At 35.8% G+C, this 19,818-nt stretch overlaps 1 protein-coding gene and 1 long non-coding RNA gene across 19 annotated transcripts; one reads left to right on the top strand and one right to left on the bottom strand.

Moving 5' to 3' along the window:
• Nucleotides 1-10,778: 10,778 nt before the first annotated feature.
• On the bottom strand, nucleotides 10,779-17,068 carry LOC127959100 (uncharacterized). 18 transcript variants are annotated; one of them, XM_052558097.1, is made up of 7 exons: nucleotides 16,748-17,068; nucleotides 13,229-13,348; nucleotides 12,361-12,436; nucleotides 12,121-12,189; nucleotides 11,843-12,011; nucleotides 11,631-11,763; nucleotides 10,779-11,405 (listed from the first exon to the last, which is right to left on the bottom strand). In XM_052558097.1, exons 1-6 carry the CDS (start codon nucleotides 16,748-16,750, stop codon nucleotides 11,634-11,636), a joined length of 567 nt encoding a protein of 188 aa, XP_052414057.1. In that variant the 5' UTR covers nucleotides 16,751-17,068; the 3' UTR covers nucleotides 10,779-11,405; nucleotides 11,631-11,633. The 18 variants fall into 18 exon arrangements, 6 of the variants coding, with proteins under 6 accessions (XP_052414057.1, XP_052414054.1, XP_052414053.1 ...); XM_052558094.1 differs by lacking the exon at nucleotides 16,748-17,068 and adding an exon at nucleotides 13,645-16,716 and having other exon boundaries at nucleotides 12,361-13,053; XR_008154202.1 differs by having other exon boundaries at nucleotides 12,121-12,436; nucleotides 16,877-17,061.
• Nucleotides 17,069-17,097: 29 nt separating this feature from the next.
• Nucleotides 17,098-17,993, top strand: LOC127959103 (uncharacterized). The gene is made up of 3 exons (XR_008154203.1): nucleotides 17,098-17,247; nucleotides 17,330-17,383; nucleotides 17,579-17,993. It is a non-coding gene; the product is annotated as an uncharacterized LOC127959103 (long non-coding RNA).
• Nucleotides 17,994-19,818: the final 1,825 nt, after the last annotated feature.

Below are 19,818 nucleotides of genomic sequence, written 5' to 3'. Positions count from 1 at the left end.
AAAATACATTGCGTCAAAGCAACTGAACAACATTCATTAGGAAAACAGTGTGTCAATAATGCAAAATGATAGTTAAAGGCAGTTCATCATTGAATTCAGTGATGTCATCTCTGTTCAGTTAAATAGTGTCTTTGCATTTATTTGCAATCAAGTCAAGGATATTGCTGTAGATGAAGTGACCCCAACTAAGCAAGCCAGAGATGACAGCAGCAAGGAACTGAAACTCCATCGGTGACAGAATGGAGAAAAAAACCTTGGGAGAAACCAGGCTCAGTTGGGGGACCAGTTTTCCTCTGACCAGACAAAACAAGTAGTTCAATTCCAGGCTGCAGCAAAGTCAGATTGTGCAGAAGAATCATCTGTTTCCTGTGGTCTTGTCCTGGTGGTCCTCTGAGACAAGGTCTTTACAGGGGATCTGTATCTGGGGCTAGTTGTCCTGGTCTCCGCTGTCTTTCAGTGCAGTGGAGGTCCTTTCTAGGTGCTGATCCTCCATCTGGTCTGGATACGAACTGGATCTGGGCGACTGCAGTGACCCTCTGATCTGGATACAGACTGGATCTGGTGGCTACGGTGACCTCGGAATAAGAAAGAAACAGACAAATATTAGCGTAGATGCCATTCTTCTAATGATGTAGCAAGTACATAGAGTGTTATGGGAAGTGTTTCCGGTTCCGATTAATACCTAATTAATGCAGCCTAAAAATGCTTTAACGGATTTGGATATTAAAAGCATATTAGTATGCTATGTGTAAGCCAGGTTAAAGAGATGGGTCTTTAATCTAGATTTAAACTGCAAGAGTGTGTCTGCCATACAATGTTAGGTAGGTTATTCCAGAGTTTAGGTGCCAAATAGGAAAAGGATCTGCCACTTGCAGTTGATTTTGATATTCTAGGTATTATCAAATTGCCTGAGTTTTGAGAATGTAGCGTATGTAGAGGATTATAATGTAAAAGGAGCTCATTCAAATACTGAGGTGCAAAACCATTCAGGACTTTATAAGTAATGAGCAGTATTTTAAAATCTATACAATGTTTGATAGGGAGCCAGTGCAGTGTTGACAGGACCGGGCTAATATGGTCATACTTCCTGGTTCTAGTAAGAACTCTTGCTGCTGCATTTTGGACTAGCTGTAGTTTGTTTACTAAGCGTGCAGAAAAACCACCCAATAAAGCATTACAATAGTCTAACCTTGAGGTCATAAATGCATGGATTAACATTTCTGCATTTTTGCAAATGCTAGATACGTGCCTTTCTAAGGAAAGATTGCGATCAAATAGCACACCTAGGTTCCTAACTGATGACGAAGAATTGACAGAGCAACCATCAAGTCTTAGACAGTGTTCTAGGTTATTACAAGCAGAGTTTTTAGGTCCTATAATTAACACCTCTGTTTTTTTCAGAATTTAGCAGTAAGAAATTACTTGTCATCCAGTTTTTTATATCGACTATGCATTCCATTCGTTTTTCAAATTGGTGTGTTTCACCGGGCCGCGAAGAAATATAGAGCTGAGTATCATCAGCGTAACAGTGAAAGCTAACACCATGTTTCTTGATGATATCTCCCAAGGGTAACATATAAAGCGTGAAGAGTAGCGGCCCTAGTATTGAGCCTTGAGGTACTCCATACTGCACTTGTGATCGATATGATACATCTTCATTCACTGCTACGAACTGATGGAGGTCATATAAGTACGATTTAAACCATGCTAATGCACTTACATTGATGCCAACAAAGTGTTCAAGTCTATGCATAAGAATGTTGTGGTCAATTGTGTCAAACGCAGCACTAAGGTCCAATAAAACTAATAGAGAGATACACCCACGATCAGATGATAAGAGCAGATCATTTGTAACTCTAAGGAGAGCAGTCTCAGTACTATGATACGGTCTAAATCCTGACTGGAAATCCTCACATATACCATTTTTCTCTAAGAAGGAATATAATTGTGAGGATACCACCTTTTCTTGTATCTTGAACAGAAAAGGGAGATTCGAGATTGGTCTATAATTAACTAGTTCTTTGGGGTCAAGTTGTGGTTTTTTGAAGAGAGGCTCAATACAGCCAATTTGAAGGTTTTGGGGACATATCCTCATGACAATGAGGAATTAATACTAGTCAGAAGAGGATCTATGACTTTTGGAAGCACCTCTTTTAGGAGCTTAGATGGTATAGGGTCTAACATACATGTTGTTGGTTTAGATGATTTAACAAGTTTATACAATTCTTCCTCTCCTACAGAGTGGAACTGTTCCTCAGGGGGTATATAGTGCACTGTCTGATGTGATACTGTAGCTGACGGCTGAATGGTTGCAATTTAATCTCTAATAGTATCGATTTTAGAAGTAAAGTAGTTCATAAAGTCATTACTGCTGTGGTGTTGGGAAATGTCAACACTTGTTGAGGCTTTATTTAGCGTTAATTTAGCCACTGTACTGAATAAATACCTGGGGTTATGTTTGTTTTCTTCTAAAAGAGAAGAAAAGTAATCGGATTTAGCATTTTTTAATGCTTTTCTGTAGGATAGGTTACTTTCCCGCCAAGCAATACGAAATACCTCTAGTTTTGTTTTCCTCCAGCTGCGCTCCATTTTCGGGCTGCTCTCTTTAGGGTCCGAGTATGCTCATTATTCCATGGTGTCAAACTGTTTTCCTTAACTTTCCTTAAGCGTAAAGGAGCAACTTTATTTAAAGTGCTAGAAAAGAGAGAGTCCATAGTTTCTGTTACATCATCAAGTTGTTCTGAGGTTTTGGATATGCCTAGGAATTTGGATACATCAGGAAGATAACTTAAAAAGCAGTCTTTTGTGGTAGAAGTGATGGTTCTTCCATACTTGTAAAAAGAAGTAGAATTTACAATTTTGGCTATATGAAGTTTGCACAGAACTAAATAATGATCTGAGATATCATCACTTGGCTGAATAATTTAAACACTATCAACATCAATTTATGTACATAAATCTAGAGTATGATTTCGACAATGAGTAGGTCCTGAAACGTGTTGTCTAACACCAATAAAGTTCAGAATGTCTATAAATGCTGATCCCAATGCATCTTTTTCATTATCGACATGGATATTAAAATCACCAACTATTAAATCTTTATCTGCAGCCAGAACTAACTCGGATGTAAAATCACCAAACTCTTTAATAAAGTCTGTATGGTGCCCTGGTGGCCTGTATACAGTAGCCAGTACAAAAATAACAGACGATTTATCATTAACATTTGTTTCTCTGGATAATGTTATATGTAGCACCATTACTTCAAACGAGTTATACTTGAAGCCTGCCCTCTAAGAAATCCTGAAAACGTTGTTATAAATTGAATCAACTCCTCCCCCTTTGTCTTTTAGACGTGACTCATGTTTATAACAGTAATCTTGGGGGGTGGACTCATTTAAAATAATGTAATCATCAGGTTTTAGCCAGGTTTCTGTCAAACAGAGTACATCTATATTATGATCAGTGATCATATTATTTACAAAAAGTGTTTTCGTAGAAAGGGATCTGATATTCAATAAGCCAAGCTTTATCATTTGTTTATCCATATTACATCTGTTTTTTATTTGTTGAACCTCAATTAAATTGTTAATCTTAACTTGGTTTGGATGTTTTTTTGTATTTTCTAGTTCGGGGAAAATACAATATGTAAAGTGTAATACCTTACACCTTATATATACATTACAATAACATATTAGCTGTTTATTAATACATATAAAGTGCATATTCTGCATGACCATGTCCTACATCCCTAATCCAACCCAATAGCTAAACTTAACAATTACCTATTAATAATCATCAAATTAGTATTGAGTATTGATTAGTCATAGTTAATGGTTTGTTAAAAGCGAGAATTGGACCTTAAAATAAAGTGTGACCATTATTATTTACAAATGAATAAATAAGTACTTGAAGGGAATCTTTGTTACAAATATCATAATAAATCATTAATTTCTAAATATTTTAAATACGTTTTTGAGGAGTCACACCACATTATTTTCTTTTATATTTATCATATTGGTTGGATCACATGACTTTAACACAAACATTTTAATTGAGAAAATCTAAAATACGCTCATATGAAGTTGTATGTATGAACTGCTTTTTTAGTGTATATGAGGTAACGCAGAAACACACAAGAGTCCCATCTTTGCTCCATTCTAAAAACCATAGGCTTCTGTGTTGGCCCTTAGGACTGAGACAAGCTTGAACATGTTGCAGTGATGGCATGGATACCCACACATACTGCAAGACATAGATACATTAAACATGGCCAGAAGAATACTCTGCATATGGAGTCTAATCTACATGATAAACGATCATTTCGAGATGACATTCTTTATTGCAGCCGCTGAGGAACAAAAGCCGACTACTGAGGTGAAAGGGATCTGAAAGTAAGATATTACTGTAGACGGATTACATAAAATATATCACAAAATAATGTAAGATGATATGTGTGGCTAGTTCATAAAATTAAAAGTGAAGTGAAACTATGGGATTGATTTTGTCGAGTTTGCAGACTGTTCCAGTGACTACAAAGCAATAGCGAGGCCTCAAGGGACAAAGCTTTTCGCTAGCTGATGGTTCAGCAAATTTGTTACCGGTTCGTATTAAAGTCCTGTCAAAAGTTTCTTCCCTGAAATCGTTTGTGAGGTTTTTGCCTCTGATGAGGAGTTTGTTTCCAAAGACAGAGGTTATGTCAACATAAGCAGAGCTGTTTTTAGGAGAGGCAGACGAATGGGCCCATGGGAACCTATCAGAACATGGTGACAAAAAATAGCCGGTCTCTGGGGCCACACTTAGACTGAAGTGAGAGGACATGATCTCCTGGTTTTCAAAACATGAGATCAGCTGCTTTCTTGAGTCAAGTCTTTATCTCCACCATCTGCCACTGTGATTCAGCTAAACCAAAATAAATGAGTGATGTAAAAGATTACATTTTCAAGAAGAGGCGTCTTTTGTTTTTTGGGCTTGGGTTATTAATTTTCCTGATCTTACATAAGTAAGGATCAAGCTTTAACACAGTACTAGAATGTATTTCTTAACAAATAATGCATGGCTCCATGATAAATATACAGTAAATAACTGAAAAAATGTGATTGCTTTCCTTTTTTCAGGCACAATTTATATGATTTTATATGATCATTCTTGAATTCTTGAAAATAATTCCAAAAATGAAATTGTCATCATTTACTTCAAGTTTAACCTCAAGTTTCTTTTTTCATTGTGTGCAAAATATTTTTTGAAGAATGTTGGTAACAGCTGCTGGTAGCTATCGACGTCAATGGTTACCGTCAATTCTTTGGTTTGAACTTTCCCTTTAAGAATCCATTTGAATACATTACAATTTGTATTCTGGTATGTTTTGCACACACAAACACACACATACACAAACAAAACTTGTTTTACTTCAAAAGACTTGAAATATAGTGCACATGTCGTGCCACTTTTATAATTTGTGTATGGTGATTTTGCCTCCTTTTTGAAGCTTGAAATCTTCACTCCTCATTCATCGTAACTGCATATTAAAAGAGCAACCAGTACATTGTACAACGTTTTTTCTTTTGTGTTCCATGGAAGGAGGTCATTGTCATAAAAAGTTTGAGGCAGTACTCTAAATAACGACATCATTATTTTTGGGGTGTACTGTTCCTTTAAGACATTTCTCAACAAACAAATAAGGAAGCAATGTGATTCAATATCACTATGACCTCCTGTCAAGAGATGTAAAATCAGGACATGTTAAATTAAGACACACTAAGCTGTCCTGAACAGCTGTATGCTGTCCATGTAAATTAAGACAAGATTTGTTCAAGTGTTACTCCATCAGCTTTAATTTTAGTGCTTGACTGCAGATGTATGTTACACAACCACACCATAGTCTTGAGGCAGAAAATAATAAGGGAATGTTCTCATTAGTGAAGAGGTAGAGAATGCCAGAAGGTGGCTCAATTATAATACCTACTATTGACACAAAAGTGAGAGACAGTATCGTTATGCACTTGAACTGTGCAAAGCTTTTGTGTCTGACTGCCTCTTAATCTTGGACTGTTTCTGTGACAGTGCCTACCCTTCAATTTCATAGCTTTGGCATTCCCAAACATATTGCATTCTTCTCACTGTGATGTAGTGTAATTGCATGTAAAACCATTGACAAAGAGACTCTTTTTGTTAGGTGTAGATCAGGTTCTGAGAACTGACCAATTATCTAAATAAACATCCAGTAATACTGATAAAATAATCCTAAAAAAATACTAAAATGGACTAATAGCATAGTTCCCCCCTTACATTTGGACAATTGGTTTTTAGGATTAAGGCCTCAACAGAAAAAAAAATAAAAATCTAACTTTTGATTCATTTTAGCTATTGAGTGTGAATGACCACTTGAAATCAATTATGTCCTAATTCTAAGACTGATTTGCTCTTGGACTGAATTGTGAAATAGTTTATGGTAATAAATTAAAGTACTATTATGTTTAAACAAATAAAGAAATGAATTAACTACTAATATGTATGCAAAATGATTAATCGCAATTAACCACATTCAAAATATGTTTGCAATAATGTTTACATACTATATGTGTGTGTACTGTGTATATTTATTACATAGATATAAATACACAAACATATATGTATATATTTAAAATATATATTTATATGTACAGTATATATATATATTTATATTTGTATATCATTAATATTATACATATTAATTTATACATATACATTTTACATATACATATACAATCTTGTTTTAATGATGTGCAATCTGACATGATCAAGTATCACCAAATCACACACAGAGAACACGTACATTGATTTATTAGTCTATTTAAAATTTAAATTCCAGGCATTCTAAATTGTAGAAGGCAAAAATGATTCTATATGCTTTTTATTTTTATAGAATGTAATATAGTTAACTTAATATCACACAAAGAGTAGTTTTTCTGCAGATATCAGTATGATAACATTTAATAATCATTTTATTCAAGTTCAGTAAAGCAATAATTTACATTTTAGACATAAAATTGCTTGTATTTGCTCAATTTTGTGGACGAAAATAAGTTGACTTATTGGATACATTTTGTTTACTTATTATCGGTTGATCAAAAAGATTCAATGATTCACTCATTAACACAGTCAAATGCTATGCTCCTGAATGAATCAGCCTTTTGAATGAATCAGTTGAATCTCAATGACTCACGCATTAACAGTCACTTGCTGCCACTAGTTTTAATTTCATATTTCGAAAATTTTTTCATGTTTTAAATTATTTAAAATAGCAGTATTCAATGTTTTATGTTAAAAAACAAACAAAACCATAGGCCTATTTTTTTCATCTGTAACTGCTGTTTAAATGCATCCATGTCCCCTCTGAGATACTTCAAACTGTGTAAATACGTCTAAATCCTATTCCAGATGCAGATTCCAGAGTCAAGAGGCATTTATTTATCATTTGCATAGTTAACACTGGGGAAAACTGGGCATTTAATGCTTGTGACGAGGCTCAGACATACAGTGACAATGACAAGACATAAACAGACATAGTCGTACATGGAGGGCACTGAGATTTTGAGTGACTTCAGTGACCACAGGCAGAACAGACACAGACAGAGCATTACATACAAATAAGTCGCAGTAACAGATAAAATAAGGGTAGACAGTGTTAAGAGTTATAAGTAGTCCTTATAAGTCCTTAAGAGGTACTAGTATAGGAATATTTGGAATATATATAGGAATATTTGGGTCGAGCATTGTCTAAAATGTCATTGTAGAGTGTTGCAGAGCTACATGAAAGAAAATTAAAGTGGCAGTGCAGTTGCAATAAATAAACTTAAGGCTGGAAGTTTATGTCCAATGATGAGCTCTGCTGTTCTCAACACTCGCTGAAGAACCATACAGTGATGCAGCCGGTCAGAATGCTCTCTATAGTGCAGCGGTAGAAATTTATTATAATGTTATAGGAGATGCCAAACCTCTTCAACCTCCGCAGGAAGTAGAGAGGCTTACGGGCTGTTCTCACTATGGTCTCTGAGTGTATGCTCCACACTGTAAAAAATAAATGTATTTTTACAGAAAAAAACGGTAGAATTTAACAGTATTATGACATTTTGACCAGAACTGTGAAATTCCATAAAAATGCTAACTTTTACATCTAACATACATTTTCCCTGTTTTTTAACTATTTAAATTTGTTACTGCAAAAAAATTACATTTTCCTTTAAATAACAGTAATTGTTGTCTATTGTTATCCTGACATGTCCTTAAAAAAACATTCCTGTATATGTTTTGGTCAGAGTTGAAAAAAATTTAGTTTTACAGAGAAAACCAGTAGAATTTCACAGTCATTTCTCATTTTCATCAGAATGGTGAAATTCCACTAAAAATGCATACATTAACACCAAATATAGCCTACATTTTTCCAGTTGAATTAGGCAGTGACTATGCACTAAGTGCAAAAAGCAACAGTTGTGATTTACACTAAAAACAAATAGCTATATATTCTATTTACATCATGTAAATGTCGCGAAAGTTTGCAATAAGTGTAAATAGTAATTAGATGCTATATTCTATATTTTGGCAGATTCTGTTTGCATCTCAGTAATTGTGTACATTAACAGGATGCAATAATAGTATAAAGTGTTTTATTAAACACTCGTTAGACACTTTATTTCTACTTCATTTTTGTTGAAAATAAATGCCTTTTCGATGTGATTTGTGATACCAAAAGGTATAAAATACAGATTCGAACCAAGGACTTTGAAACAAACATCAAATAAACGAGGCTTCCACATTAGTGCCCGTGCCACTGAAGACATTAGGTTAAATTGCGCATCTTTTCTAAACTTTATTGGTGATCCATTGGTGATGTTGTTTCCTTGATTTATAGTCAGCATTTAGCCTACTATTGTCTACTATTGTTGTTATGCATATCATACATATCGTTCGTTTGTTAATGTTCGTGTGTTGTTTATAAAACCTGTTGTTTTTTTTTTTTTGTTTTTTTTTTGCCGCTGTGGTTAATGGTGAAAGGCATCAGTTTTCTCTTGTGGCTGTTAGAGCATTTTATTACTGTGGGGTCAGTTGTAGCTTAGTGGTTAGAGAGTCGGGCTTGTAACCCAAGAGTTGCCGGTTCGAGTCTCACGGCCAGCGTGTTGCGATTTATCCTAATTGCTCCCTGCACTGTGTGTGCTCACCACTCACTGGGATGGGTTAAAGAGGTCACATTTCGAGTATGCGTTTAACTTATTGGTATCCCCATCCAAACACACACTCCTGTCCAACCCACTTGTTACACCACTTCTGGAAAACCATTTATTGTTAAGGTAAGCTAATTGTCATGATTTCCATATCAAAATCCGAAATAACCAGCAGTAGATGCTATTTACTACGGAGCCCTCAAAGGGACGTGGTGGTGGAAATTTTTTTGCAAATCTTTTGCCTTCCCCCGAGAAACTTTGCGTTCCCACGTAAAACCTGTTTTGAGCTCGGACAGACACTTCCTGTTTAATGTCCCGCTGGCAGTGTTTCAGAGCTCCGTATACGTTAATGGAGCGTTTCATAGTGTTTGAACTTGGACTCAAATATAAAGAAATGTGGTCAGTTCTTAACTCAAGAAGGAGTTTAGTGAAGTTGGTAATATTCACATAGGCTATTCGAACTTCCCTATTCTTGAGCTAAACGTTAAAACACAAACGACACCTATTTAAAATCACAGTCACCTAGACAACGAGCTACAACCCAATTAATTTTTACGTAATGCTATTTACATTAGGTGTAAATAATTTTCATTTAATAAATATAATTATCAAATTTGCAGTAAGTGTAAATACTAATTAGATGCTATCTATATCGGCAGATAGTTGCACCTTACTATTTTTGTAGATTAGCAGGATCCAATAATTATCAGAGTGCAAATGATTATATTTATTAAAATTGTTAAATGGATGCTACATTGTTGTGAGAATAAAAGCCATTCTACACCGACCCCTAAGCCTACCCAATAAATACTTTATTTTTAATAAACACTCTTCTCTTAATAAAGCACTTTATTTCCACTTTTCAAACATTTTCTAAATTTTCATTGCAAATAAATGGCTTTTTTTTATCACAAAAAAGCCAAATCTATAAGCCAGTGGTTCTTAAACTTCCTCGGTGTACATTAGTCAAAATAAATTAATTTGTTCTGCTAACCACAAAGAAAGTTATACAACCTGAGAGTACAAGACAGATTTTCAGTTTTATCACATTAAAGGTAAATAGCAAGCATCTTAACTTAAAATGTGCTAATATTGTTTTTGGCAGAGAAAATACAACTAACTTCAGGATGAATTTGAATGTTTTCTACGAGTAAACTATCAATGTGCAAGAACAGAATTGCAGCAGCTCCCTTCCATAATGACCAAATAAAAAATAAGTGCAATTAGCAACCATTACTGGCAGGTCAGGCACAAAAAGGGTTAAGGGACGCTTTCATAAAGGAAATTTCCTACAAATGCATATCCAATAAAGATGCATTAATCACTGTACATGCCTTTCTATCATGTCTTCTGAAAACCCTGACACATTCAGAAAGTGTGCACTGCCACAAATAGTTAGCAAATCTGGGCTTACATGTTTTCATGCCATAATCTTTTTCTAGTGAATTTATTCATTTAAACCAAATGTAGAGGGACATCTTTGTATACTGTGTGACAGAAGTAATGCTAAAAACTAATTAAAAATACTCTTGAAACACAAATTTTTGTAAAATGTTATACAATAAATTATGGTAGCCAGAGTAACTTCAGCTTTTTATTATATAGCAAACCTTCAAGATCAAACAATGGAAAAACACTTCCCAGCAAAAGTCATGTTTTAGAAAACAAATTTGTTCAATTAAAAAAAAAAAAAAATAAATAAAAAAAAAAATAATCGACATTAATTCTGATAATCCTGAACATGTCACATGGAGAAAATGGATAAAGCATGTTTCAGAACACAAATGTGTTCAGTTTAAAAGAAACAAAAACACTGGGCCTGGATTCTGATAATTTTGAAGTTGAATGAATTTTCAAGTATTATGTGAATATTGTATATGGGGCTTTAGCTAATTTATTGATAAACGATGTACTAACTGTAGATGTAAATTTTATTATGTAATGTTTTGTGACCAGTGTGATTTTAGCCCGTGGGACTACGGATGGAAATTAGCCTTTGGCTACAATCCAGCATGTTTACATGCATGTATTCCATGTTTGTTCATTAACATGCACTGTCCCAATCAAATAAATAAATAAATTTAAACTAAATCCTAATCACGTCACAAGGTAATAAAAATGATTTAAGCAACAAAGCGCTGCACTGAAGTACAAAAAGTCGGTCTGTCCTGTTCTTCAGCGAAATGTCAATCTTCTGAAAGACCACATCTGTGGGGACACAAACAGTTACAATTAAAACCCAAACCAAAAGAAGAGCAGAGACAGCAACAAGCCTTAACCAAATACTCTCAGTTTTGGCCACAGACAATTAAATCACATTTATTGGAGTTAATTCTAAAAATGATTGTCCTTTGGTCCACTTTATCATCGATGAATGATAAACACAGAAGATGTAGTCTACCACTACTATACAAGACAACAGAGCTTCTATACCTGTTACTCTCCCCAATCAAATGCAGCAATTTTTGATGTCAGACTCAATACTCTGGGGTTGACAGAGTACGCTCTCTTTTTCTCTCTCTTTTCCACCTTGGTACCTTTATGAGGATTTATCCTAAAGATGCACCTTTAAAACACAACACAAACAATATCCTTAAATAATTGTTGTATGCTTCTTAACCAAAGGAATGCAGTCTATGAAATACCTTTGCAAGAATTCTAGTGTGGCTCCCAGTTCTACAGGGTAACTGATGTTCAATATATAGTAAAGAGAGAACATCAGATACAGGGCTTCTGTAAAACTCAAGAGATGGTCATTTACAATCATCTGGTCTACTGCTACCATGTACACACTGGCTGTCAGTGGGTTCTCTCCTTTGAACAAACACAAAATCAGTAAGACATAATATTTAACAGAATGTGAGTTCTGATCACCCAAAACCAGGAATTATTGTGTTGCAAGATCATAGTAAATAATACCCACCACACACTACTATACATGGTGTTGCTGGAAGCTGTTCTGAGCATATATCACTTGGAACAGAGGTGTCTTCTACCATCACAAGAAAGTGGTCTTGGTCATTTTTGAAATGGGTTAGCAGCAACATCACGGCCCCACAAACATGATCCCCTCCAGCTCTATACTTTGTGAGGATTCTCCCTGCTCTGCTTGCTCTTTCTGTGCACTGAAATTGAAAGTAGTCCAATATTCTTCTGAACTTACTGGAAGCAGATTCTTCAAAGCTGTTGTTTATGTCAATGCCAGTGAGCTCTTTAAAGTGTGCTTTCATTCCTGCTGGCTGAAAAAGATATGGCCACTCATCAAGTAAATCTTTGGTTTCCTTTCCAGATTGGATGCTGTTTCTTTGAGGGGTGTATGTAGAAGTCATTAAGTCATAGATTGTCTTTACATCACTTTCATTATTTTGAAACATTACTACCAACTTCTCTTTCTTTTCCTGCTGCAATTCGGATGTTTCTCCAACTAGCAGTTGTGGATCAGAATTTATACAACCATATAACAATTTTCGTTTCTTTGTTGATACTTCTAGAGTACCACAAAGTGGTATACTAATAGCTTTTGCTCTTTTCAAATTGTCAATTCTACACACCAGTTGTTTGAGGAGAGAATCATATCCACTTCCTACAACCTGGGAATTAATCTCATCTCTGAAAGACTTTGGGTATGCAATCACCATTTGTCGGGCTATTTCTGATACATGTTTTTTTGCTGGACATTTGCTGACTTCCAGGATCTCAGAAGCAACAATGCGGACCAACTGTCTTCTCTCAGAGCAACTTGGCCTTTCGCCATTTTGCAACTTTCCCATAAAACTTGCTGGCATTTTTTGCCATGGAACATCAAAACTATAATGCCAGTCATGGTCATAAAACGAAGTTTCACAGCTACTGTCACCTAGAAGATAAGCCAATGTCCACAGGTTACAGGATAAACACTTTTCATGCAGCTGTAATTTTTTGGCAAAATTGCCTATTCCCAAGCTGCAGATTTATTGAAGTTTAATAACGGACAAACAGAGATGGCATGGGGCTTTGTGGGTTGTTTAATGTTGTATCAGCGTTTTACTCACGTCTTCCACTTGAAGAGCTGGATGGTGAAACTGAGCATCCAGGAGCAGGTGAACCTGATGCATTAGAATTGTATTCAGCAGACAAATCATTGGCAGTGTTTTGCAGAGTGGAGGCAATATCTACATGGCATAAACAAAAAACTGCATTAAAAACCATACTGCAGAAACAAGAAACACATTGACATACTGTAATACAAGTAAAGAGTACAGCTAACAAAGTACAGAATGAAAGAGACTGGGGTGTTGTTTCATCTAATTATATGCATGTACACAAGTCAACATTTCAAGTGGATCAAACCTTTCATAATAGTTGTCTTAAAACCAATACCTGTTCTTGTGAACTTAATGAACTTTTTGATCCGCTTCAAATGTTGACTAGTGTATATGTAAAAACAACCATTGATTTGAAAACTTACTTGGGATTTGAGCTATTAGTTTTCTTGCTTCAATCGGTCTCAGAAAGCCACCTAGATCATCATCTTTCAAAAACTGTAGGTCATCTATGGTCTCCACACCTAGTCTGTTCAAACCCTCTATGGCTAGCTTTGAAGTTATAGGGTTTGGGAACACATTCTCAATAAAAGTCAACAATGCATCCATTTCTGTTGGGAGAGGACGGTTTATCCTTTTTACAGATGAACAACGCTGTGCTTCAGAGTAATGACCTTCAGTCCCATAAAACTGTACTCATTTAAGGGATAATAATCCAGACATTCCTCAGCTTTTACACAAATTAATTCCTTTGTCGCAGACAAAATCTCATAAAGTCCATAATCATGCAAATACACTGAGGGGCGGGGAGTCACAAGGAAAGTCACCTCATCATCTTTCACGAAAATCAGCTCAATCTGTCCAAACTGTAAAATAGAATACTCCTCTTCACATTTAAGGCAAATTAAGTTTCCTTTCCTGTACAGGGTACCCTTGTATTCTACACGTGTGGAAACAAAGTCTGGTTCATTAAGCAAGCTTGTCTCAACAGCTTTGCACACAGCATCACTGTACAAATGAGGAGAGTATGTGGCCAAGTCAACACTTTTAAGCTTTGGTGAAAAAAAGGACCGTGAGTGAAGATATGCTTGAAGAAGTTGATGGTTGTGTGACAATGTCTTGCATACATTTTTGAAGTTCTGTGTTCTTCTCACACTTCTTTTGAAGTAGGAATGTTTGCTTTCAAATCTCAATGACCACAAACGAATTAAAGGTCCAAGACTTAAAATGAGTGACGTATAGTGAAGCATGTAATGATGTTTTGGTTTCAAATTTTCACCAGGAAACAGCTCCTTTCTTGTTTCCAGATATTCTGGTATTAAGACATTGAGATATGCAATCTGTGCTGTGGTAATCTTGGGAGCACACACTAGCTCAACCAGTTCTTTCAACTTAACAGTCAGTTGCCATACAGGGTCTTGTGACTCTACTCGGTCTCCAATTATGACAGGAAGAAATCTGAGGAGACACCAGTTCTCAGCTGCTTGACCACCTAACTTTCTGCCTTTTTCACATATCTGGGAGGGGGCAGAACCAGCATCAGAACCCACATATTTGAATTGTGCAAGTCTCCTGTTCAGCTGTGTATATGAAAACCACTTCCTTTTTACAAAGTATTCCAAGAAAATGCCAAGATCAATAACTACAACGCCTTCAAACAAATCGTGGCCAAGGCATGGGGGAAGGCCAGGCTGAGCAACATGAAAATACTTGAGAGAGTTGAAAATGGAGTCAAACTTCAACCCATTAACAACATTTTCTTCGGTCATCCTTAGAGTTTCCACTGCCGCCTTATAGGACTCAACTGTGCGATTGGGAAAGTCTACACACACATTCTGAAGTTCACTGCGAGATACCAAGCAATACCTACAGCAATGCTTGGCAGTACTGAAGTTCTGTGAGTACCCACCGATGCAGTGGGACCCCAAATTATCACCGATAATAGTCACTATTGTTGCACGTACTATGTCACCTGAAGATGTCACAAATCCATGCTCTTCAAGTTCTTTGACATCTGCCAACAACTTAGCAAAAATCTTGGTTTGACCAAAATAGTTAAAGTCTCTCTCATAACACAAAAGTGATAACTGAATGTTATCAATGCATGATCTGTAAAATGGCTCAAAGTTGCCAAGTGTAAAATACACTCCAATCATTTTGTGTCTTTTTTTAGCTGACCCAAGGGGATTCACAATCTCAAAGGCATCCTGGTACAAGATAAGTTGGAGTGTAATCTCAGGCTGCTTAAACAAGTCATTGGATTTGAATACAGAGCCATCACAGATGTCAGAGAACACAGAAGAGTGTACATGCTGATGTCTGGCACACTGCTCCCACACCACTGGGTCTATTAACATGGTTTTTAAAGTGTTCTTCAATGGAATATACTGTGCATAACGTTGGTTTCGGTTCTCATCACGACCAAGACACATACTTTGTGGATGCACGTACGAAAAATTTTTCTGATAATACTGTCTTCTTTGGTATTCTGTGGAAAGTAATGAATTACAAGCTGAATGTAAATCTTGGCCTTGCAAAGTCTGCACCACAGATTCAATCTCACATTGTGAGAGGGCCGTTTTTGACTTGAGTATTTCCCTGAACATCTTCTGTGTGTACTGATAACAGATATAATTTAAACCACTGAATTCCTCCACAATCATCTGAATGGTTGACGATGGCACCAGGTATTTTGCTTGTAGCTGCATATAAAACAGGCAGAGATTTTTCATGTACAATGACTTTGCGTTACATTTCGTCAGGGAGTCTGTGAATTCACTTTCATCAACCTCCTCCTCAGTAACATCAAAAAATGCTGAAGAAGGTTGCTCAGATAAAGTATCCATAATCCGTAATTGTGCAAATGTAGAAGTCCTGTGCTTTCGTGAAACATGGGCAGTGAAACTTGATCTTAAACTGAATTTTTTGTCACATTTTTCAAAAGGACAACACACCACCTCTCCCTTGGCTAAATGTGACCTGAGATGAGAAAGGACATTGTTCATGTCTGTAAATTGTTGTTGACAGTCTGTATTGTTGCAAACAAACGTGCCCGTCGAATCATCAAAATGAGTATGTGGTCTTTTGTGATGGCGATAAACATGAGCTTTGAGAGCATTGTATTTTGAGAATTTACATTTGCATTCTGGGAAGCAACATGGAAACTGAGCATTTGCTTCATGTCTGTGTACGATTTGATGATTAACATATCCCTTAACTGTCTTCAGAGAGCAATCACAAAATTTGCACAAATACATCATCATCCATATGGTTAAAGGTAACACACCTCATAAGATGAAATCCGTTGTCCATGCATATGAGTGTTCTTAAATGATTGTGAAAGCAACGTTCTAAAACAACAACACAATTCTGAAACCTATTTATACTTTTTAATGCAACTTGCGTCAAACATTAAGAATAAGATTTCAAAACGTATGTGATTAGCCATTGTAATTGTATTCACCTGTTGACAATTAACTTTTAAATTACGTTGGATGATACGTCAACAGATTTTTTTTTAACACTTACCATTCACCACTCGACATCGAGGTCCGTGATTGTTTTGTTGACATTCTGTTATATATTGCATGCATACAGCAGAATATGTTGCCTAAACGGTCACGTTTACTCACAAAGCTACTTAACAAAGTCACTTACGATTTTTGAAAACAAACTGACGCCTGTAAATATTCCAGCGAACCCAACTCCGCTCCGTGTTTTAGCTTATTTGCCATGTCAATGAGCACGTTTCCCGACCAAAACAAAAACACAGAGATTTTTTCCTTGAGGTATTTGTACGCTGTTTTGGAGCCATGATGTGCCACCTGCAGTTAACAGGCTGCTGCTTTGTCTCTTGGCTGATGCCGTTGGGCCGAGGCCAATGATTGAGAAGCAGTTTGACCAATGGCGTGCGTAAGGCGGGACTTAACAAGAAAGGTCAAAACAGTGCAGAAACGCACACCAAAAATTGTCTACCATAGAAAGCAAAAGGGGAAATTTCCTGCGACATTGTGAGGTCATCATACTGGGTAAATATGCTGGCATGTAATATTAAATATAAAATTGTAATCAACAAGTGTTACTGTATTTACGTTGTTTCTGCTGTTGCAGTGCACCCTTGGCCTTGTCAGTGGGTGAGGTCACATCACTAAACTGTCTGAAGAAGTAAGGTGTCCTGGACCATCATAAAATGTGCATTACATATTTAATGAACAAAAACATTTTTGAAGTAAAAAAACAATATTTTTTTTTATGTACGAAACTCAAGAACATATAAAAAGAGTAACATGATCATACATGATAATGAATATAGATATGTGATGTATGATATATAACCATTTTCTCTCTTATTTTTTAAAGGCATCAACATGGAGATTGAATTGGAGACCATTGTTCTGTTCGAATTGTAGTTTGTGGAAGATGCAATGATGAAATTAATTTGAATTGTCAATGTTGTATTTTAAGCATATAAGCGATGTTCAGATGATGGTACTGTAGCACTGTTTAAAGTTTTTAATATTGTTGTTATTTACAATGGAAACTACTGTAACAGAAGAAAATAAAGAGGGAAAAATACAAATTATTTTCTCTAATTACTTTTTGTGACATATAACATACATTTCATGAACTACATATAAAATTATCTGTGAGCCATAATCAAAATCAAAATGCTGTACATCCCTTTCAAAATTATGGTCCATCACAGTTCATTTTTTCAAATAACGGTCAACACATGTTATTTCAATTTACAGTCAAACTGTTAAATAATGATCAAAACATGATTTCAGTTTACAGTCAAAACATGCTTTATAAAGTAATGTTGTCAACATGTCATTTATATCTACATTCAAATCATGTTTAGTTAAACAACTGCTACACCAAGTTTTTACATTTACAGTTAAAACATGTTTTATTAAATAAGGGTTTAAACATGTTACGTGAACTTACAGTCAAATAATGCCATTACATTTTATGGTCTATGCATGTATTTGCAATTATACATACAAAATATGTTATTTCAGATTACGTTTTAAACATTTTATAGTACTGTATGGTCAATGTTCTTTTTTCCTGTTGCTGTGTAAGCATGTTACTTCAGTTCATGAGGTTTTACCGTTATTTCCATTAATGGCAAACGTTTGGCACCCTGTGCTGCCATGCATTTGCTCGTTTTTTTCCATGTTTTTTTTTTACAGTGCAGGAAAGATCCTCAGACAGGTGAATGCCAAGGAACTTGCTCCTAACTGTCTCTATTATCTCTCCATTGATGTGAATAGGAACGTGACCCATACAAGAGAGGACTGAGTACACATCCCTGTGGGACACCAGTGCTGAGTGTGAGTGAGGAGGATGTGTGATTGCCAATTCTAGCCACCTGGGGTCTGCCGGTCAGGAAGTCCAGGATCAAGTTACAAAAGTGACTGTCAAGACCCAGATCTTTAAGTTCTTAATAGTTTAATAGTTGGTAGGGATGATGGTGATAAATGCAGAGCTGTAATCAATGAATGAATGTATCTCTTCCCTTCAAGTGTGCCAGGGCAAAGTGTATGACCATTGCAATGGCATCATCAGTGGATCTATTTGAGCGGTAAGGAATTGGAATGGGTCCAAGGTGTCAAGTAGAGAGGAGGATCTAGTCAAATGTGGGATTTGACTAGATGTTTGAAGCACTTCATGATGACTGATGTCAGTGCTACAGGGCAGTAATCATTTAGACAGGAGATTTTTGGGGGAAGAGAGATGGGGGTCAGAGCCATGATATTCTGACTCCACTCTATCCCTAAAGTATCTTTTGGCTGATTTTATGGTTGTTTGAAGGTCATACCTGGTCTTCTTGTAAGCAGTTAGATCCCTAGGGATGAAGGCAGCAGTTAATGCTCTTAATCTGGCACGCACCTCACTAAGTAAGACAATAAGTACCAGATGAAGTGCTTCTTACTCATTCCCAAAAATGGGAGAAAGAGTAAAAACTGAACACAATCTTGCCACTCAAGCGGTGTATGAACCTTTTATATATATTCTTTTCCATTTTGCTTTCCATTTGGTACTTTTACTTTCAATATTTAAGTACGTTTAAGATTTTAAAAATACTTTTCGTACTTAAGTACAATAAATATCACATACTTTAAGACTTTTACTCAAGTAATATTCTAAACGGTGACTTCAACTTCTACCAAAGTCATTTTCTGGTAAGATATCTGTACTTTTACTTGAGTATGGCTTTCAGATACTTTATACACCACCATAAACTTTTATTTTGAAAGCAATTAATTGTTTTTGCAGCCCTTATAAATAAATTAAATAATTAATTGGTCATTTTGTATTAATTTGGTCATAAAACTTGGTATTTAACAGGATTTTGGAAACTAAATAAGCTGTGCTGACAAGTTTTGGGTACCAGGCAAAATAACTGATTTGGCAAACAGGGTATGATATACCTGTGAATAATATTCTTGGCGTGGAGACTTGATGTAACATTTTTGGTGTTGTTGGCAGGATATCAGCATGAAAACAACTTGAACAAATTGTTCATAATTTCCAAAGTTTGTTGGCAGGATATCAGCATGAAAACAACTTGAACAAATTGTTCATAATTTCCA

This window comes from Carassius gibelio, chromosome B6 (assembly GCF_023724105.1).
Source record: "Carassius gibelio isolate Cgi1373 ecotype wild population from Czech Republic chromosome B6, carGib1.2-hapl.c, whole genome shotgun sequence".
Taxonomy (NCBI): domain Eukaryota; kingdom Metazoa; phylum Chordata; class Actinopteri; order Cypriniformes; family Cyprinidae; genus Carassius; species Carassius gibelio.
The sequence above is the reverse complement of the archived record's forward strand: the minus strand, read 5'-3'. Positions and strand labels throughout refer to the sequence as shown.